General features: G+C 44.2%; 1 protein-coding gene across 1 annotated transcript; it reads right to left on the bottom strand.

Moving 5' to 3' along the window:
• Positions 1-1,094: 1,094 nt before the first annotated feature.
• Positions 1,095-18,871, bottom strand: SIAH2 (siah E3 ubiquitin protein ligase 2). The gene is made up of 2 exons (XM_069473081.1): positions 18,137-18,871; positions 1,095-2,675 (listed from the first exon to the last, which is right to left on the bottom strand). Exons 1-2 carry the CDS (start codon positions 18,551-18,553, stop codon positions 2,118-2,120), a joined length of 975 nt encoding a protein of 324 aa, XP_069329182.1. The 5' UTR covers positions 18,554-18,871; the 3' UTR covers positions 1,095-2,117.
• Positions 18,872-22,731: the final 3,860 nt, after the last annotated feature.

Genomic DNA, 22,731 nt, shown 5'->3' with positions numbered 1-22,731 from the left:
ACCTGGTGCTATGCTAATGAAATTGGGCCACTGAGGTAAGCAGGCCTATGGCTCTCACCTGTTTTAAAAGACAAAGCAGGTCTTGCCTAGAGCCACGGGATGCCGGAGCTGATCAACAAAGGCCACGGGAGATGAGAGCTGATCATAAGATATGTTGCCCAAGCAGGGCCCAGATGGAACCATGTGGTTAAAGTAAATAGCATAAGGGACAGCTCATGCTTGACTCCTAAAATCTCTGTTCTAATACACAATAACCAGAGCCAGGATGGCTCTGTTTTTGCTAAAGTAATAGCCTTATCATAAAACTTAGAAGTTTGCCCTAAGAAGATTTTATAACTCATTGTTCACCTGGACAGGGTTAGTTGAAGGATCTGTAGTAGCCTTTTAGAAGACTTTGACTCTAAACCAAACTGCCTATTATTATGTAAATCCCATTACCCTTGGCAACCGAAAACCTGTACCTGTGCTATAAGTATCTGTGTAAAACTTCAGTTTTGGTTGCATTTCCGCCGGGAGAGATGTAACCTTCCGGGCACCCTGCTATGTCTATCTTCATAAATCTTTACTTTATAAACTATATCTTTGGCTCTGTGTATTATTTTTATTTGTTTCCTACTATTTTTTCATCCTTTGCAATGACCCCTGTCTGAGGAACCCTAACTTTTGCGGGGAGCATAGCTAACTCCCCACAAACATGTGGGGCTAATCTGAATTCCTTTGGAAGTTTAGGGTTGGGACTGAGGGAGTGGGTCACCCTGGATCAACCCCAGTACTCTGGACATCAGCACTAGCTAAGCCTCTTCCTTCTGATTCTGTAAAGCAGGAGCAATCCTCCTCTTACACAGGTGCTGGCCTGCCAGACAAGAAGGACAGCCCCAGGGAGGAGAGCTGCAACACCAGTGCCTAATGCGAGCTTGGGACCCCAGTGCTGCCACCGGCCTGCACCATGACTTGGCCTAATGACTGTTTCCCACGTGGCTACAGTGGAAGCTCCAGCTGCAGAGGTAGTGGAGAAAGTTCATTGCACCTGCACACTGTTGAGTAGATGCACAATAAATACACAAGACTCCACTGGGAAAATGAAGCACAATATTCATTTTTGGAAAATATTTATTAAAAAACTAAAGTGAATGTGGCAGAAAACAGAAACAAACCAACACGTACCTTTAAATAGCAAGCATATGACACACTGGTTATAAAGCTTTTCCAATTCTACTGATCTAGTCTTTCACACCAGCTACAGTCAGGCAGGGCTTCTGAGGGAAGCCAAGTGTAAACAGGTCATCTGTACTAGGGGTGAGCGGAAACTTATGATGTGAGAGTTATCAATGGCCATGTGACTTGCTTTCCTGGGCCATCCACCCAAAACACAAGAGTGACCAAACCTCGGCAGTGTGTTCCTGTGGATCTGCAGTTCTAGTTTAATTTGAGAGTCGGGGGATGTTAGGCGATGAAATAGAAAGACAAACAGTATCAGCTGAGGGCAATCTTAAAGCACCCTTAAAATCTGGACTCTTTCCCACAATTTAACCCAGTAATTCGCAAACTTTCCTGTTGAAAAGAATCACCTGATGAGATTGTTAAACTCACAGGCTACCTAAATCTGCAATTTTAAGATGAGGACTCCAGGTGATTCTAGGCATACTGGTCAGCCATCCCATCTGAGAAACATTATTTAAAATGCATTAAAACAATTCCTACCTGCTAAAAACAAAAGTAAAGGAATCTGCTGACAGTCACTGTGCTTTTGTCAATGTCAAGGGACCGATGGAGGGAGGCAGGCAGGAAGGAGCCTCCAATTTCTAACATACTCATCCACAGCAGCCCTGAGCAACCTGTCAAGTGTTGTTCAGGAAGTAGGAAAGATTTACTAATAGAGTTGATTTTAGATCACAGAACAGCCTCCAAATCACTAATGGGCCAACCCCATTCATCCCAGGTTAATGAATTTTGTTGGGCCAATGCCAGGTGGGAAGCTGCTGTTCAAACAAAACACAGGGTAATTGTGGGTCTTGACTTGTGAAGACATATGGAATAAAACATCTATAAAAATCTTTATTAAACATAGAGCACTATGCCCAAATAATTTTGATGGTTTATGAAAGCCACATGGTGCATCATGGACAACATGTAGAAATCGTCACATTGATTCCCAGGTTCCCGTTATCTGCAAAAAGATGTGCTATGGCTGTGTCAAAAACAAGGCAGTCACTGTTCATGATGGCTGCGGCCACGCCATCGTGAATGGACCGGGGCGTGGCCTCCCAGGTCAGTCTCCGCCGGTTCCCATTCAACTCCAGTCTGTAGGCAAAGTTCTCGGCTTGCTTGCGGGTGCCAATGAGCAGGACAATGGCGAAAAACTGTTGGTGGCCTTCGTACTTCTCTTGTTTCTCCAGCACCAGCATGAAGTGGTGGCCAAAACACGACTGCATCATCACCCAGTCAACGGCCCCCGGCAGGTTAATGTCCGTAGCTAGAAAGACGATGTCTTCTCCCTGAAGGGTGGTAATGCTCTTGTGGGCATGCATGAGATGGGACATCACGGCTTCCAGGGACCCCTGCCACTTGCAGGAAGCACCAGGACAAGGGCAGGAGTAGGGACGGTATTCACAGATGTCTTCATGTTCTGGCTTCTCCGTGTGGTGCAGGGTCAGGGAGCAGCCCGTCGTGGCATACTGCAGAGACAGAAAGAAAGAAACTGAGCCACCGGCCTTCTCAAGACTTCTCTTGGTGCGACCCTCTAAGACTGTTGGGTATGCCCACTCAGGTTTCCAGGGCTTAAACTGTATCCTTATCTCAACTACTTTTGTTCAAGATGAGTGAAATGTTCAAGACTAAACATCTCAGTGCCTTATTCATCATCAGTGTTGTCACACATGAAATCAAGGGCACTTCCTGAGCCAGAGATACACTGCTTCCCGTGCCCCTGCTCCAACACTGATACAAAGCTGAGAACTAATCTTCTCTTACTATACACATCTCCAACAAACAGTATTGTTGGGCCAGCTCTATAAAACCTGGCCTTCCCTTTATTTTCTGTGAAGCTGTTTTTTAAAGAATTTAATTGCTTGGGGGAGTGTAGGGCAAAGAACATTACATTATCTCCAGACTAGTTTTCACATAAAGACAATTTTGCAAATAGTATAATTCTCTCCATTGTGCCCCCAACTCCTTCCTGGCTCAAACTGGTGACTGGCAGGCAGGCCGTGGGGAAGGCTGCCCCTTGGCTCCTTGCTCTTGATTGCTGGAATGACTAGGCTAGGGTGGAGGAGGGCTGGAGACACCTTCACACTGCTAGAAATATTACCCACCTTCTCCTTTTAACCCTTCCTCTGGGGTTTTTGGGTGGAAGGAGATCACATCCAAGAAGACTGCTTGTCACTTTGTTCCAGCCAGTGGAGGTTAAGATGAGAAGGGCCTAACCCTCCTCTCAAAGCCCTGTGAACTTTCCCCAGACCACTTCCTCAAGTCCAAGGACAAATCACTTCACAACCAGGTATGTCAGGTTGTTAGGACAGGCCCAGAAGGAAGGGGTACCAGGTGAGTTTGCTGACACAGTCAGTCTGCCCCTCAGACACTGCTTTAATAGGGAAGGAACGAAACCTTATTGTCCCTTGCACTCAGGATGCCATACCCGATGGATAAATCACTTTCAGCGTAGCAAGAGGCCACGCCAAGGAATTGGACTTCTGCTCCCAACTCTCACAAGAATGACAAAGTTAATTCCTAGATACCAGATGGAGAATCAGCCCACAAGTAGACACTTGCTCAGAGTACTATGTTGTCTTGTAAAGAATTAAGAAACCTGAATCACCTTTTCATGTGAAATCGGGTGTCAGCCTTATAGCCCTGGAGCACAGAGTGGCAGGTAAGCTGTCTGGCTTACGACACTTGAATTCCCCCGCTCCCTGAGACATGGAGGCACCAAATAAGGCCAGGGCAGGTCATTTTTCTAAGAGGCTAAAAAAAAATATGTCCAATTGCTAAAAGAAACCCAAAATACAAAAAACAAAAACACCACAGTATTTTTGCCTCTCCCTACCCTGCCTTATAGAATAACCCCCTTGTAAACCTTAAGAAGGTCAAATTCTAATCTTGACAGATGAATTTATCACTAACAACAAGCAGGTACTGAGCACCTTCTCCATGCAAAACGCCAAGCTGTAGCCACTCGGAGGACACAGGAGCAAAGATGACAGCCTCCACTCGCAGAGACATTAGTCTCCTCTAATCAGGAAGGAGAGTGGCTCAAAGAAAGAAATGCAGCTCATTCCTCCCCACATCCCCCGTAACTAAAGCGGATTATAATCTTCAATAGAAATTGGAAGAAATATTTCACTGTTACTTTGCCCACAGGAATTGTTTGTTCATCTTTTTTAAACCATGGACTAATTTTTAAAGCCTGGGTATAAAAAAACTTAATCAGGAGAAATAAATTTATTTATCCATGTATATTTACACTTTATGTTCCTAACTTTATAAAGCACTGCCACCCCCCCCAAAAAAAAAACAAAACCAGATCTCTGTTAACTGTGTTTTAAATCTAGGGATACAAAGGCTTCTGATGTTCTTCTGTGAGAGATGGGTGAGGTATTTCTGTCCAGAGTTTGAAAACACACAATAAAAAATAGCAAGAACTAGCCCAGAGCCTGGCAGATTCTCTGGCTGAAACGAGCCCTCACTACCTGAAGATAGTTCAGAATGAGCTGTTCACCACGGCTGCCCAGGAATAATCCCAGGAACAAGATGAACTTAGGCCAACGGCACACAGAAAAGTACCACCTGCACTTCTTCCCAAAGCCCCAAACCACCCCTTATTCATGGACTCAACATTTATGACAAATATGTATCATCTAGCAATCATTTTAGAACTTTTCCCAGTCAAGTAGAAAAATTTATATCTGAATTATTTGGTTTGCCTTACAAGTCACACATTCAACACTTATTTCAACACAAATATCGAGAACAGGGAACCTCCCCAAGACTATACAAACAGTAAAGGCATCACTTTGCATTTGTGTGGACAATGACATTATGAAAAAAGATCTTGTTACATTCTGTATTAAATATATTTTTAAAGCCTTAGGTACTTACTCTGCTTTTTCTAAACAAGCTGAACTTTATCTATTCCTCTCTTTCCAGCATGGGTAAGGTCTGTGTCTTCATGACCACTGGTGCCACTTTTATGACGGCTGGATTGGAGAAAAGATCTACTTTATAAACACACACACATACGTACACACACTCTCCTGTGCCATGTTTCATACTTACAATAGTCTTGGCGTTGTTCTGGAATGACATTCCAGAGCACGATGGGTGTCCCTGTCACCTTCATCAGGGGCCCTCATCCAGGGATCAGAGAGAGGGCTTTAGGGGTCTGTGAGTTTCCCAACACCGTGTGTAAAACTGTCTAAGTGCCTCTGAGCGGCAAAGCCAAACCTCACCAGCCCCTGGCCTTGGGTTTGTGTTTTCTTGAAAAACTCCAAAGGTTTCAGAGGGTTGCTAAGGCCACGAACCTCTGTGCTAGAGCACACAGAGGGAGTCAGCTGTGGATCCTGCCCTTGCGGTGTTCCAGTTAAGAGGGGCCATACAATAGACTTAACAACCAACAACTCAAATGCATCAGAAGCACAGATGATTGTGCAAAAGAAAACCAGAAAATCACCAGACAGGTGATTTCAAAGTGGGCCAGGGTGAGGAAGAAGGGGTGAGGGCAGCTTTCCTATGGGCAGCTGGACTGCGGGTGGAGTTGTTCCACCTGGTTCTAGCACTGGAGAAACAGTGGGGATAAAAGCTAAAGTAGAAGGCAGGTCAGGGACCTCACAGACAATTCAGTTTATTTTCAGGGTTTCTCTACTGGCGCTACTATTGGACCAGATAATTCTTTGTTGTGGGGGCTGTGCAGTGTACTGGAGGATGTTTAGCAGCATCTCTAGCCTCTATTCATTAGATGCCAGTAGTAACCACTCCCTGCCCCTCAGTTGTGACAACACAGAAATGTCTCCAACCATGGCCAAATGTCTCCCAGGGGGCAAAATCGCCCTGGGTGAGAACCACTGATTCTGATGAGAACTACTGGTTCCAATTCTGAATAATGACAAAACCTGGCTTCTGGGCAGCCACAATCACAGCTGGGAGGTGCCCACGCCAGCAAGCGTGGGTCACTGTTCTGCCCAATGGGCACTGCCAGGACAACTCAAAAATGCCAGCCCTGACACACAGCCAGAATCTGGCTGCTTGCAAAGCGTGGGGGTAGACCAGGGAGCTGGTTCTACCCGTTTCACAGACCAGAAGCTGGAGGCTCCCAGAGCGTGACTAACCAGTCATGGCCTCGTGGTCAGTAGTGGCCACACCAGGAATAGAGCCCTATGTTCCCAGGCTGCCCCACCAGGGCTTTCCCAGCACACCACAGCTCAGGAGTCAAACAAAGAATATTTTGAGAAAGGGGAACAGAACATCTGCCTTCATTCCCGGCCCCAACCCAACACATACAAAACTCAGAGTCCATAGATACACTGCTTTTGGAAGCAGGTTCTAGTATTAACTTCTTCCTTGGCGTGCAAGCAGAAAAACAGCCCTGAAAGCACCACTCCCTAAGGAATAAGGCAGCAGCACCTCACAAATAAGTAACCAGCCATCAGGTCCTCCTGGCCTTCTCTGGCATCTGGCAAAAAGTCCTGAGGTTTCACTTTTCACACTCTGGCTAGGGCTGGCCCCACCAAATGTGAAGGGTCAAAGGACTTCTGCGTTTGAGCCAGGGAGGGCTTTCCTTTAGACGCCTGGTCCTTAGCCGTACGTCTTGTTACTGAGAGAAAGCACCGCTCTGGTTTGCAGAGGCTGCCTGTGTGTCTTGGGACAAGCCAACAGCTATAAATGAGATTTCTCCCTAGGGAAATATCTGCTCATTTCCCCCAGGGGGAATTAAAGTAACTCTCTAAAGAAAGCGCGCGCGCGCGCGCGCGCACACACACAGAAACACAAAGTTAAACAGCGTAGGGAGGTGGAAGATGGTCCAGCAGAATGAGAAACAAACAAACAAAAAATGTTGAAATCCAATTTCTGACTGTTTAAGGAACTTTTCATGTTGCAATGGCTCAAACGTCTTGTGCAAATGTGTTCTGCCTTTCAAAGGCAGCGTGTAATCTGGAGCCTCATTTTTAAGTCTTCACAGAAAGCAGTAAATAGTTCCCATTCTTTCACTGGGCTTGGGGTTTGAAGGTTGTATTTAAGTTGGAATTTAGGCAGGGTTTTTCCCTTTTCAGCATACAAACCCTTTCACATACAGATACAATGAGATACGTCAGAACAGTCAAACATGAGACACCTGTTATTTACCTAATAAACACAGTCACATTATATTTGCTTATGAAATGAGTATAGAAGCAAAATAAATAACCTTTCTTAGCTGGGGTGCTAGTGAAGGCCATGGATGCAGTGAGTGGTTTAGAACAAGTCATTTAATCTCATTAAGTTTGACGCCACACAATTCAAGAACGATCTGCTGAACTCCAACAATCAACAGTATACTACAGTGGAGATGCCATGCACTCCTCGGTAGAGGCTTGTCCCTCTTGGGAACTATGAGGTAACCACCCTGCCTAGACCTGCTTATCTCCTAGGAAACGGCTGAAATTTATTAGCAAAATATCTACCAGTGCCTCAAATGAGAATGTCTCAAGAAAAACAAAGCACAATCAATATTTTGTTGTTAATGATCGTAGACTTGGGAATTAAATCCAAGAAATGACCTTGTCTTGAAGTAAAAGCAAACGATGCTTTCCTTCCATCTAAATAAGCTGTAATGATCACAAAATGCACACTGGCTGCTAATGTGATGCATGATCCTGGACTGAGAAACCAATATTGCTACAAAGGACATATGGGGGAGCAACAGCTGAAATTTGAATATGGACTGTGGATTGGATAATAGTATCTACTACTGTGTGCCACATTTCCTAATTTTGATAACTGTGCCATAATTATGTAAGAAAATGTCTTTGTTTTTCAAAGAAACACAGTGAGTTATTTAGGAGTACAGGGACAGGATGCCTGCAATTTGCATTCAACTGGTTAAAAAAAAAAATGTATGAATGGGCAGAGCACAAATGACAAAGTAAATAGGGTAAAAAGGAAACAACTGGTAAACCTGGATAAAGGCTATATGGGAATTTTTTGTACTATTATTGCAACTATTGTGTAAATTTGAAATCATATCAAAGTAAAAATGTATTAAAGAATTCAGGGACTGAGTTAGCATATTTATCCTTCATGGGATATAGAGATTTCTTATGCAGAGTTTGTTGAATAAATTGTTATCACAATAGTATTTTTTTTTTTAAAAAAAAAGAAAATATACTTTTAGTACATCTACATGTAAATGCAACCACAGTTAATAGTTTTTCTTTTCCTACAGGTTCTTTGGTATTCATTTTTAGTGAACCAATACAATTTTGCATTGAAGAGAGAAATTGTTACACTAAGTAGCACTGCGTTTGTCCTCCTAGAAGACAAAGCATTCTCCATTGTCCTCTGATCCTTCCAAAGGTTTGAGGGGCCCTGACATGTAGTTTCTGCAGTTCCACTGCAGTTTCATTATCCATCCCCCTACCCTCAGTGGTCCAAGGTAAACTCCTACTCCAATCCAGACCCACCTGAACGATGAGCTCCAGGAATGAAATTTACCCAAACCCCTCCCACTCCTTCTTTTGGCACTAGGGAGGTGAACCCAGAAATAGAGCTATGTGAGTCCAACAGGAAGGATGAGTTCCTGACAGTGTAATTTATTTGGTATGATCAGCAGATAATTAGGAGACTATTGGTTGAAGTCTCTGTCTTCTCAACATTCTTTAGACTTGTTCAAATGGGAGTTGTAGCTAAACCTAGTATAGATCCACACCATGGTAAAACTTTTCCATTTTAACCAGCAGTTAAACTTAAATTTTACCACTTTTTAAAAAGGATTTCTATCAATTCAAGCTAGCTTCTTTGTGATTAAAAATGTTTCTCTACCCTCAAAATACCAATGAACGATCTCAGGTTATTTTCCAGTTAATTTAAGGACCTATTAATTTTATTGATTTACTGATCCACTGCCTGCTTCTTGCCCACCCAGTATTTGTTGATAAATGAATAAATATTAGGTTTATCTGCAGAAGATGACATGTTTTCCACCATATTAACTTTACTTTAATTAGATGTTTTACTATAGAATTTAGCATTAAAAAAATTCAATAGACCTTGAGATCATGTCAGAAAAAAATGTTTATTGTTACTTTAGATTTCAGGCACTATGGATTTGCTTTGTCATTTTTGTTTTATTTACATAAATATTTGGGATGGGGGACTTTATAGCTCTTCTGAGATCTTACATAGACTGGGAAACAGCAGCACTGTTGTCCTTGTCCTTCTGATGGCTGTAAAATGTGTTTACAATAATGGTAGAGCAGCTATGATTAGAACTCAAGTACCCAGTGTCCCGTGTGACCTTGGGCCTACCCAGTCACCTCCGGGTCTATAAAACTGCCTACAACTCACTTCTTGACTGTTATTAACAGTGGAAGAAATTGTAGACTCCTCAAGTTAATCATGCCAGACTTGGGCAAGAGGAGAAAGTGAAATCTCTTCTGGTGACTTAATTATAAAAATACTCAACTTGCATCTGTCTAGCATCCTTCCTCTGAGAACCTTAGCTTATTTTCAGGTAACTCAAATGGTAAATTCCTTAGCTCCACTATGAGGCAGTACAAAGAGATAATTATTGGCCAATAGTGCATTAGCAGTTTTACAGATAATGATATGAGAAGATAATATTACTCAGCACCAGAACCGTCAGTGTCATTAAACAGCAGTGAGACTAAGAAAATACTGTTAACTTTACAAACTTTCTTCTGGGTAGGGCAATTCTATTCATAATCAAAATCTTGGGCTCAAAAATTCATCCTTTTTGAAGAAGAGAAAGTTAGCAAACCACTGTTGCAGCTAGCTTTCTTACTAAAAGGTGTCTTGGTGGAAGATTTTTGGCGTGATTATTGCAGAAATTTGAGAATGTCCTGCTATGGGGAGAGCGTGTGTTTGGCCTTACAGAAGCCCTACTTTTAATCTTAGAAACTTTAAACAAAAGTTGACTTTTGACCATGTATGTTTTTCATCTGTCCATAGCCAGAGTTAGCAGGAACCACACTGTCTTGGAGAACCAGTTTTGTGAGGTCCCTTCAGAGTGCCCGTGCAAGCAAACAAGAGCACCTTTAGAGTAAAAAGCTTTACGCCATGTGACCGGTGTCCTGCCTACCCTTTTCAATATGCCCTCACTCTTCCATGCCCTGTCCGCACCTGCACAATCACTTTACTGCAAACAGCTCCACTCCCCTCAGCTGTCTTTAATTCTGGACTAAAGCAATTAAATTCACCAGAAGACTTAAGTGGTAGGGTTGTAAAATTAGCACGTAAAAATACAAGATGCCAGTATCTCTCAGGCAATATTTGGGTATGCTTATACTCCCTACCCTCCAAATTACTTGTTGTTTATCTGAAATTCAAATTTAACTGGGCATTCTGTGTTTTACCTGGCCGGTAAGAGAACCCCCAGTACTGCCATCCCTCCAAAAGCCACTATTGGAGTCTGGAATGGGAAGGGGAATCACTGTTCGTCAGCAGCGTGGGGTGGGCAGCAGCAAAGGCAGGAGGCTGTAGTGGAAAAGACACTGTATGTGTGATTACAAGGCCCACACTGGTGTTTCTGCTCCCTGAACCTACAGACTGCATGAGCTTGTGCAAATCTCTTGGGGGGCGGGGGGGACACTAACTATGTCCTATCTCCTTTACAAAGTAATGAGGGAAATAACATAAAATAATATACCTAGTTCAGGCCACCTATAGCAAGGCCAGCTACGTTCTCTACAAGCAACTCTACTGGCCTCCCATATAGCCTCCTCGTGATCTGCCATCCCTTCCTTCTTCATGGGCAAACTGCTGCTCATCCTTCAGAATGCAGCTGGCACCACCAAGCAGTGAGGTCTTCAGACTCCTCTCTGCTCATCTCACTTCAGAAGGGCTCTGCTGCCCTGTTGGCACGTCTGTCTCCACCATCAGACATAGTTTCAGGAGGATGGGAGGGGTGGGTGCAGGCAACGGCTGGTGAGGCAGATGGGCTGTGGGAAGGAGACAGCCTGGAGCTTTGGGAGATTCCAAGATAAGAGTGGGTATGATCACAAGTTAGTGGGTAAAGCAGCAGCCAACTCTGGCCTGATGTTACATCAGAGAGACAGAGCAGGCAGCAGCATTAAGAAAATCAAAAGGGTAACACCCAGTGTTGGTGATGCTGGGAAGAAATGGGCACTCAATTACAAATAATTCCAAAGGAGAAAGCAATTTGGTTCTCCTATTAAAAGCTTATATTTCTGCATATACCCTTGGACTCTACCAACCAATTTCTAGGAATTTATCCTTAGAAATAATTATTTTCTTATGCACAAGGATTTAGTTATAATAGTATTTATTTTTTTATAATCTCAGTAAGAAAACAGAAAAATGACCACAAACAGGAGCCTGATTAGATAACTCTGGTACTGTTATAGAACTGCAGTATTATGCGGCCATTAAACATGGCTTTAAATAGTATTTATCCATGTAGAAAAGCAGTCATGATGTATTAGATAAAGAAGGTTATGAAACAGTCTGTATAATAGGATTTCCCATCTCACCTACTTTTTTTTTGAATGACAAATTCCACTGATGTAGAGATAAGTTTGCAAGGACAGATGCAAAATGGTATAATGGTTATTTCTAGGTGGGGGGATTACAGAGCATTTTAGTTTACTTTCTATATGTTCTACATTTTAAAATAAGGATCATAACTTTAGCAAACATATAATATATAAAATAAAATGCATATAATACATATACTTAAAAATGTTGCTTAATCTAACCAGGCTTTCCCTTTTAAAACATTTGAAAAAAAAGAAATGAGAGAAAAAAAGTCTCATCACTGAAAAACCAATACCAGGGCCAACTTACCCAGCTCTATGAAAACCCTATGTGATTAGGAGTAGGGAAAAGCAGTTCAGTAGGAAAATCCATGGGAGAAAATAAGAAAGATACCATTTTTTCAAGTTTATGCCTGGGCCTGAATTCAGACATTGGCCATTTGCTTTCTATCAGCTTCTGCCTATGCACATTTATTTAGTGCCAGGGCTGTGCTAGGCACCTCACATGAATTATTATGGTGTTTGATCCTTACAACAACCTTATCATCACCCCATTTTACCAATGAGCCACTGAGGCTTGGAGAGGTCACCAGCCAGTTACAGTGGGGACAGAGTCAGGGTTTGGACCCGGAGGCACGACTAGAACCTGCCTTCAAAACCGTCAGGGAGTCTGGGGGAAGGAGGGACCCAAAGACACTAACTTTGTTGATTCAAAGTTTTAAAACAGTGCACAGGCCCACACATGTAACAAAGGGATACTTTTCATCTCAGTAGCATCTGTGGCCAAAAACTGGGAAGAAGGTAATCCTTTGTGTCATTAATGCTACATAGTCTACATACATAAGATTTTTACCAAACTGGAAACAAGGAAAATAACAGTTTCCCAATTTTCAAGAAACTAATGGAGAAAGATGGGCATCTGGGGCAAAGTCGAGAATTTCTCATAAGCCTTACAAGGTATCCTCGACAGCTTAATCTAAAGATACATTTGATCAGGAAAACATTCTTACTTTGCTTTTCAAGGTGTCCAGAGTAGAACCACATTCTAATACCCCATGTATGATCACACCCTGCACAATTCGCCAGCAATACACAGTGGCTCTGAATGCTGGCATTCAGTCTCGCAAAAGGGTCCACTGTGCCCCTTTCAAGGAGTGAGGACCTTATGGTTTTGAACAAGAAATGCCATTTCTCACAAATTTTGTCAGAAGCACAAGGCTGGCTCTTAAGACATTTTACATCCAGGTCTTACTATAGTCACGTGTACACAGTGCTTTCTATGGGGCTTCAAAACAGGGATCTAACTCACAGAATAGGAGAAACTAACCCAATGTCAGGCTGGTACTTTATAGGCCAGACCTGCTGTAACTTTAGGTAAGCCTCCATTCTGGCTGTACTAAGGATTAACTTTAATAATGATTTATTCCATTTCCAGGTTGTGGTGACCTGTGAAAAATTTTTGGCATTGAACGTTATTACTGCTATGTAGTATTCTAATGCTTCTGTTTTATATAATAAAATACAATAAAAGCTGTATTGTCAATTTTGTTCTTTAAAATCTTGAGCCCTGGGGTTAAAGTATGTGGACTAGGGTGCTTGCCATCTCATTCTATGCTTTTATGGGTCAACCTTGTTAATTTCAGGCAGTAGTGAGGCCTGCAGAGACAATTTCCAAAGTAATTGATTTTTGTCTTAGAGGAACTTTTGAGGTAAAGAAGAAATCTTTGAAACCGTTTTAGGCTAATCAGCTTATACTTCTAGGTGATCACCCATCACCTTACAACCACCCTAACACCACTCATCTTCCATTTGAAATGGTGAAGCAAAAGCCCTCTACAGCTCTTCTAATCTGATCTCAGAGCACCCACCAGCTAAGTGTTAGCTCCATTCTTCTCAACAGAGGAAAAAACAAAGTCAGCGAAGTGAGTGGACCAAAGTCATACAAAGCCAGGACGAGAACCCAGTTCTTCTGTCTCCTGGCTAGTGTTCTTTTTCCTGGGTCTGCTTACTACATCCCAAAATTTTAGGGTAAGAACAAACCTTGGTATAATCATTTAGCCCAACCCCTTCTCTTGAAGACCCTCACTTGGATGCAAAAAAAACAAACTGACCTGAACAAAGTCAAACATCTAGTAACTAGGAGGATATTTCAGGTCTCCTGGTGGCCAGAATAGAATATTCTCTTGGCAAAATAAAGATGAAAAGACAAGCTACAAAATCACCCATGGTTGGGATGTATCATTGTTCTGAAGCTCATGTATGGCAAGAGTTAAATGAGAACTTCCAGGCTCACAGAATGCTTTCTACAGGAGAACCAGATCAGAGGCTGCACGTTGGCAGTTGGAATTTGGCCTGGAGACATGGTTGGTTTGGCCTGCAAATGCTGGCTGTCCATGTGGATTCGGCCAATGTTAGAAAAAAAAAAAATTTGAGATATTTAACATTGGAAAAATTCAGATTTTTGGCTTTTCTTGAAAAAAATCTAAAGGTCTGGCATGGCTGCACCCACATCCCCACCCCCACCAATCAGCCAGAGCTGAATGAGGGTTGCCCTCTTTGGAGGTGGCACCCATCCTCCAGCTCCCGACCCTGGGGCCATGTGTCAGATGCCTCTCTCCCTTGCATTACCTGGTCCTTGCTGGTATTTACAGAGTTTGTCTCCACTGGACTAGATGAGGTCGCATCAAGGGACTTTTAAACTTTCAACTGTGCTGGCTGACCTGACTTGGTTTTATTTATTTTTTGTTTTTTTTAGGAACTAAAACAACATTGTCACAATCCAACAAAAGGGAAAACTTGTCTGGCTGGCTGAGGCTTTCAAATTCAACAATTATTTGGAGATATGCTATTAGAAACTTTCATAGAAGATAAAGTGGAAAGAAAATGTATCATGCTCTTAGTAGGCAGGAGTGGATTAGCATTTCCCACAGTTATGGAGAGCAATACTTGGCTGATATCAAAACACACTGTTGAGTGGTAAAACAGACTGTGTGGTTGACACGTTTGTGTCACTTCTCCCCCTACGCCCACAAACTGGGGGTGGGGTTTGAGATCTGGGAACAGGATGTCAAATTTCTCAGGTGTGGAACAAGCCATAGAATGGACTAAAAATACCCCAAGTGGAAGAGTATATTCTAATAGACATTCTTTTTCTAAAAAGGAGACCTGAGCTAATAATGCGTGTGGTACCCTGTATCAAAGGGGCTGGCAACACTCTAGGCTTTAAGTGTCCCCACACCTCTGTAGGGTAGCTATTTGACAATACATCCATTTTTGGCCAACTGAAGCATGAGCAGTCCAGAGCTGTGATGAAATCTCCCAAAATATTAGGTTTGTAGGCTTCCCTCCGACCCTGATCTTTCTACTTCACATGCCTTACAAAATTCCTGCCAATGAATTTCAGAGTGAGTATGTATGTTGTCATGCTGGGGCAGTCCCATCAGAGGCCCATCTGGTGAACTCATCCAACCAGATGGTTTTGTTACTGGTGTCAACTTTGAGCCATGATTTGGAACCCTGGTATATACACTCAGAATCAAATTCCCTACAAAAACTTTCATACTATTCCTACATACGAAAGATTTGTGCCTTTGGAATACAGATGCATGGACTGGCCCACTTACTACCTATGTGACTTGAGAAGTCATTTCACATTTAACCACTCTATAGGCATGAGTTTTCTCATCTGAAGAAAAGGCAAACTAATAAAAGCTGACCCATGCAGAGTAGCTGGCACACGGAGGGCATTAATAACATTCCACATGGCCTCCCTTCTTCTCATGGAATACTAGAAGCTACAGGTCCTTACGAGCCAGGCAATCTCATCCCTAATTTATAGATGAGGAAATCAAGGCCCCCAGAGGGGGTCTCTCAGGCAAACAGTGGCAGTGCCAGGCAGCTCTTGAGACCTGAGCTCTAGGACTTTACTCAATATTGGTTTTCTCATATGAGCCAGTCCATGAGAGATTCTGAGAGCAGATGGGTACAGTGACAAGGCAGTCCCTATGATTACTAGGAGCCTCAAACTGCAGGCCACAAGGCTAGGTAAACAGACCTACCTTGTTTTAAATTTGACACAGGGTTTACCACTCCCTGTTGTTTCCCATCTTTTCCAACTAACATATCTTGGTTGGTTGCTGGGGCTATGTATATGTCCCAGTTTGGTTTATCCGCACTAACTAGCTAAGCTGTCCTGTCAATAGTTTGGATTATTGGTCAACCAAAGGTGAGGTATGCACACTCCAGCTTTGTAAATCTCAAACACACGCACACACAAAAGTAATCCAAAGATCACATTCTAAGCTTGGTTCCTGGTCTGTAGGGCAATGGTTGGCCCTTTTAAATTTTAGCTTGCAAAGTAATGGCTTTGCTCAACAGCATTCTTATAAAACAGAGACCTGGAAATCACTAACATGTGCAGAAAGGCTGAGTACCCCTGCTTCCCAAGAGAACTCTTTGAGAATGACTTCACTAGCCTGTTATACATTAGGAGAGAACATATGCTTCCATAGGAACCAGAGTTCTAGATTCTGAAAGCGAAACTTCACACTCCATATAGGATGTTATAACTGTTTCTTTCCCTTTCTCTTGGGAACATGATTCTCTTCTGAGATTGCTTTTCGAAAATAAATTATGGAATACTGACTGATACTAAGTTCTCATTTGTGAACTATAATTCACCTAAAGCCATTTCTTCTATTAGTCACTGAAGGTTTAGGGGAAAGTGAATGGGTGAGAAGACGGCTAGAAAATTTTGTGGGGCATCCCCCACCCCCATAGTGTATCTCAAACATCAAATAACTACTCTGTCAACCATTACCAAATCTTCTCTGACAACTAGGCTGCCACCTTCTTCATGACCCTAAGAAAACTATGGAAACATTTTATCTAAATTTTATGAGAAAAAACTGGGCTGGGTGAATTAGTACGCATTTTCTGAGGAGGAGATGAAAGCAAAGTGATTTATTAAGGTTGCCTGAAACCCCACAGTCCAAACACTGTTTCAATCCCTTATTTGAAATACGCTATTTTAAACTTTGTGGCAGGGCAGCAGACCAAATTAAATCACTCATTTTACTGACCTGAGTCCCAAGCCTGAATTCTCAGTTGGATTATTTTTAATTTAAAAATGAGCTCTTGTCCTATAAAATAAGCAGCACCAAGGAGAAATGCAAGACAGCCTAAATGGCACAGGAGACAGAGCAGTTACTTTTACAAAATACCTTCACAATTATTAATGACACTATTTCACTTTTAAAAAATTTCAAAGAATGAACTTTACAGTATAGCTGTAGGTTACAATGAGGTAATATAGGGAGGCATGTCTGTGAAATTGCTTCTGAAGATTTCTAAGTGTTAGATGTGGTGCACAAATGTTATAATATGACCACACAATGCAATATTATGCAGCCATTTAAAATACAATGAGGTCGAACCAGGTTTCAGACATTGAAAAATGTGTGATAATATGAACTTAAAAACAGCAAGTTGCCATTTTTGGAGTAAAACATATCTATAAAAAAACCTTCCTGACACACACTGACATCTATGATTCTACATTTAGCTGCGAGGGTGTATGTATATGTGGTTTAAAAAGCCTATAAAGATACATACTAAGCTTAACAATGGTGGCAAAGAAAGGGAGGGGTCGTGGTCTTTCATTTAACTTTTCTTGTCTTGGGGGTTTGCATTTTTCCCGAGGGCATTGATAACTTTTTAAACTAAATTAACAATAAGATGATGGGCTTTAAAGAACTGTAACAACAGCTCTTGTGTGCCCTTGTTAATTTCTTGAGTGACTTTGTTTTCACCCCACTGATTACAAAAACGCAGCCACAACTCCTCAGTCCTTCCCAGTCCTTGGAAGGCCAGGAGAAGGAAAGGCGTGGCTTGCAGGGTTTTCTTGTAGCTGAAGGAAAACAGGCTGTGGGCGCCCTTTTTTTTTTTTTTTTTTTTTTTTAGCTACACTCCCGAGAGCTCCCACGTGTCAGGGGTGCGCAGACGGCAGGCGCAGGGTGCAGGAGGAATCCAGTACCAATCTTGGCAAGCCGAGTGCTGGTCAAGGATGCGTTCAGCTCGCGCATTTCCCCCCTCCTCAATCCCCACAGTCAGCTTCCCGATCCAAGTTTACTTGCGCGGCCCAGCCCTATTGAGCACACGTCTGTAAAGGACGCAGGCACGAGGCCAGGAGAGCTACGGTGTGTTCCAACCACCAGCGAGTGCCAATTAATCTGGGGCCAGTACTTGGGCAAATGTCAACCCTGAGCTACTCCCAAAGTGGACAGGTGGGCATGGGGGAGGGTGGACAAACTGTAAACCTTTTTTTTTTAAACGAGAGAAGATGCCACCCGCCTCTCAGGGCCTTCGAGTGGGCTGGAGGACACTGGAGTCCGGAAGGGACCCGGGAGGAGGTGTGAGGGCCGTCTTGGGCTTACCTTGCAGGGAAACAGGACTGCCGAGGCCACCTTCTCCATAGCCAGGTTCCTGATGCTGGGCGTCAGGGCGCCCCTGCACGTCGGGCAGCAGCTCAACTTCTGGCGGCATTGGTTACACACCAGGTGCCCCGCCTGGCACTGCAGGATGGGAGGCAGGACATAGTCAAAGCAGACCGGGCACTCGAAGAGCGAGGTCAGCTCGTGGTGCTGCGGGGACACCGGCCCGGCCCCGCCGCCGCCGCCAGGGCCCGAGATCACCGCCGCCGCGGCGGGCACCGCGGACGAGCCGGGGCCCGCAGCCGAGATGGTGGCGGCGGCCGGGGGCGCAGCCGGGGACGGAGCGTGCTGGGGCTGCGGCGGCGGCTGCTTGCTGCAGGGTTTGTTAGCGCTGGGGCCGGTGGAGGACGGGCGGCTCATCGCGCTCCGAACCAACCATGGAACTGCGGACGCCTGCCTGCCGCGGGGCCGCCCGGGTCAAGGCGGTGCGCGCCCCGCGGGCAGCGAGCTCCGGGGCAACGCCACGGCGCCCAGCCCGGGACCGGGCGGCGGAGACGATCGGCACGGGGCAGACAGGGGGCTGGGCCCGCTGACGCTCTCCGCTGTCCCTGACGTTCCGAACGCGCCTCCGCGTGGGACCACGCGCGGTGCCCTCCTCTCGGCGGCGTCCCGGCCCCGAACCCAAGCGGTGCGCAGAGCCCCGACCCACCAGCTTGTGGAGCAGCAGCTGACGCAAGCCCCGGGGGCGCGCGCGGACGTGACGCCTGGACACGTGTGCGGCCGCCCAGGCGCGCGGGGACCGGCAGAGCCACCCAGCGCCCGGGCGCGGGCTCCGCCCGGCTCCAGCTGACGGAGCAGGGGGCCGCCTAGCGCGGGCGTTTCCTGCTCGGGCTACGGGCCCGACCTGCGCTAGTGAGCATGCCCGGCTCGCCGCCGCCGTGCTGGGTCGCCTTTTCCGGGTTGGGGAAGGGGCCGCCCTCGGAAAGGCGTCGCCGAAGTCCCTGACCACACCCCGGAGATCTTGGCAGTCGCGTCCCCAGGCTCAAACCAGAAGGGCAACTTCAGGCGGGGTGGAGGCGGAGGCGGGGACTGGGGGTGGGACGGGGTCCCAGGACTGATCGGAAAAAAGTGAGAGGTTTCTGTTCCCTGGGTTGAGTCACCAGGGCACAGACAAGGTGTCCGACGCGGCGAGCTAGGCTCTTAGTGTGGGACACCAGGTCAGGACGAGGAGCTTTGGGCGGCAGCAGGGCAAGGGGCTGGCGTTGGGTCTCCAGCCGGCACCGAACATGCTGCTGCTGTACAGTTAAGGGTGAGGTTGGACCCTGAGGGGTGGGGAGGAGGTAAACTCCCTTTATTTCTTTACCTGTCGACCTGGCGAAAGCTTCAAGTGAGCGTCTTTGACTGGTATGGCAGGCCGGGAAGGAGCTCATTCATGGACAGCTGTAAAAGGAGAGTTTGAGATCATCTCAGAATGCCAGTAACGTGAGGCCTAGGAAGACAGTGGGTGACCCTCCAGTATAAAGCGCTGCGTCCTCCTTATGGAGTCTTTGTTGCGAGGTGTAGGCACTCGCCCTGCACGCCCAGGGGAAGCGCTAGAGAGAGCATCAGGGCCCACAGTGAACCACATGTTAATTTAATGTATGCCGTGTGCTCCAAGTTGAATTGTTTTTCTGCAAACTTTGCTTGAGCCAAAGACATTGGAATTGGGGAAGGGGCTTCTCAGGTGGAAATCGGATATTTTTTGTAGGAGAGACAGAGGTAAGGGACAACTCTTAGGACTCAGTGAAAAATGGTACCCTCTATTTGCTTTGCCATATCTGTGACTTTGGGCAAGTTCTTTAATTTCTCTGGGCCTCAATTTCCTCATCTGCAAAAGTGGCGTAAAAATAATACCTATCTTGTAGTAGTGAGGATTAAATGAATTTGGTATATGCCAAACTCTTAGAACAGAACCTCACCCATCATATGCACTGTTTAAACGTTAGCTGTTATTTTTAAAAATATCATTAGTGAATGTTTAATATTAATATTAGTGAATATCAGTGAATAAAATCTGTCCAAGAAATAATGCTGTTAGAACCCAGGGAAAATAGAGTTTAATGTTATAAAGGGCTTCTAGAAAGTCTACATGCAAGGAATTGGTGGACTTTGATCTAAATCTTGAAACAAACTTAATAGGTATAGATGTTATTTAATGTTTCCTGAGTATTTATTATGTGCCAGCTACTGTCAGGCTCTGAGAATGGTTCTCATTCAGTTTACATCCCAGTAAGGGAGAAAGGCCCAATAACCAAACGCTCATGGGAGAGGATTTCAGATGCGGGGGTGGGGAAGGCAGTGTAGCAGGAGCTGAGCACTGTAGCAGGAGTGAAAGAATGCATTCCAGGAGGGCATTGAGACTTGGGGGGATATAATGGCAGTTTAGGGGTATGGGGCTAGCACATGGGAACTTCAGTTGACTTAGTAAGACATTTCCCTCAGTGATAGGGTTTTTTTTTCTTTTTTCAAAACTATAGGTTTTTGAAAAGCTCTTTAGTAACGTGGCTGAACCTGAGTTTTTGGATAGGTGCTATGGGGAATGCAAATAAATAATAACTAATATTTAGAGTGCCCACTATGTGGGCATGGATAGTTTTAAGTATTTTGCAACAACCCTATATGATGGGTACTACTGTTATTTTACAGTTGAGGAAACTGAGACGTAGGTTAATTTGCTCAAGATCACACCGCTGAGAATGCTGGAACATGCTCCAGAGCCCTTCTTAACTACTAGTTTGTATGCTGCTTGATTATGCCTGACTCCTACTTATAATCTGGTTAAAGAGTTAAGATTAGCACACCCAACAGAGTCAGAAAACAGTTGCACAGCCTGTAATAAAGCACTGAATTTTGTGGGCAAACTTTACATAAGTTTTTTCCTTACTGGTCTTGAGAGAAAAATTAAATCATGTTCTATTTGTTCCATTTTCACCTTTTTATGACATAAAAAACATAATAGTGATGACAGAAAAAAAATCACCCACAGTTTCACTGTTATTGGAGAAAATGTAATATTTTCCACTCTTAATTTAAAACCCAGGCAATTGGAATTTATTATGGGAATGTATTTTCTTTCCCTCCACCTCTGGCCTGTCTGTGAAGATGACCTCCATTCCCAGGGCTTACTAGCTTTCAGTCTTCCAGCCAGGTAGGCCCTGGTCATTCAAAAAGCAATTTGGTTTGCCTTGTTGAAACAAAGAAGAGGAAAAGCAATTCTCTGCAGAGAGAATCTGATTTATTTTTCTAAAAATGCAACTAACCCATCCACTCTTAACCCTGGCAGATGCCTCCTTGGGTATAAAGAAATTTCTTTTTGCTTCCTCTTTCACATCATTGTACTCCTGATTAAGTTGACCAGGGTAATTAAAAAACAAAAAAATTCTGGGCAGTTGCTAAAGGTAGGCAGGAGGAGAGCCTGTTGAGCCACATCAGTCACCTTTCCAGGCTGGTATTTCCAGTCCTTTCTTCTTCCTCCTTCCATGGGGCTTTTGAATCAGAGAAAAGTAGGCACTGTGAGCTAGAGCCTCTTCTATCAGGAGGGTAGTCAGCATGGGTACTGAAAACGTGTGCTGAGCTGAATTGTTGCAAGGTTTATTTTCCCTTAGGAGTGTTGCTGCTGTTTAATGGGTGACTTTGTGGCCTGAGGAGGAGGGTCCAGCCTTTTGTCATCTCCTGACTCATGACCATTTGCCACATCTACTAGATGAGAGGTTAGCCTCGTTCTCCCTCCCACTGAATCCCGGATTGCATATGTCAAGCAGGATACCTCTCCTTAACCCATCTCCTGCTCTGTGTTAACCTTGAAAGATTGGGGGCATACTGAGTAACCCTTTCTTTACTTAAAATATCAGGGTGAGTTGTGTTTAAAAAAAAAGTCACAGGTGAGCCCCTAATCTCACCTTAAATGAGCACAATGAGAAATGCTCCAGCTAGGCAGATAAACTCTTACCCTTCTTTCTGTAACTTACAAATTATGTGGTTTTGCAAACTGGGCAACTTCTGCAACAGGCAAGTGGTGTGCATTTGCAGAGCAAAATGTGGTCGGCTTTTTAGAGATGACTCAGGTGTGCACTGGAGCTTGCTATGTGGAAATTTCTGATAAGAGGAAATCTTGTGGAAAATTTGGAGGTGACTATGAGGGCCCCTGGTAATTACAGTAAGAACTTCTAACTTTATAAAGCACATCTGTTTCTGGGGTAATTTCTATGTTCTCAAGTCTCTTTTGAATAATTGCGGGTCATTTAATTCAAGTATTTCTTGAACCACCACCATGGACTTCATACTACACAGAGTAGGTCTATGTATTTGCATTATTTTTGTATCCATACTTAGCTAATTTTCTCTAGTGCTCACCCTGTGCAAGGCACTTTCGATATTTAAGCACTTTAAGTATTAAAATGCTTATCATATCTAAGCACTTTAAAATTCTTTTAATCCTCACAATGTCTTTTCTAGGGTAGATGTTTATAGATGACAAAATTGAGTTACAGAGAGGCCAAGTTACTTATAGTAAGTAGTCTTTAAGGGGGCTCCCAAAGATCCCACCTTCTGGTGTCACC

The sequence above is a fragment of the Eulemur rufifrons genome, chromosome 7 (genome assembly GCF_041146395.1).
Source record: "Eulemur rufifrons isolate Redbay chromosome 7, OSU_ERuf_1, whole genome shotgun sequence".
Taxonomy (NCBI): domain Eukaryota; kingdom Metazoa; phylum Chordata; class Mammalia; order Primates; family Lemuridae; genus Eulemur; species Eulemur rufifrons.
Note: the sequence above shows the minus strand (reverse complement) of the source record. Positions and strands in the feature narration are given on the sequence as shown.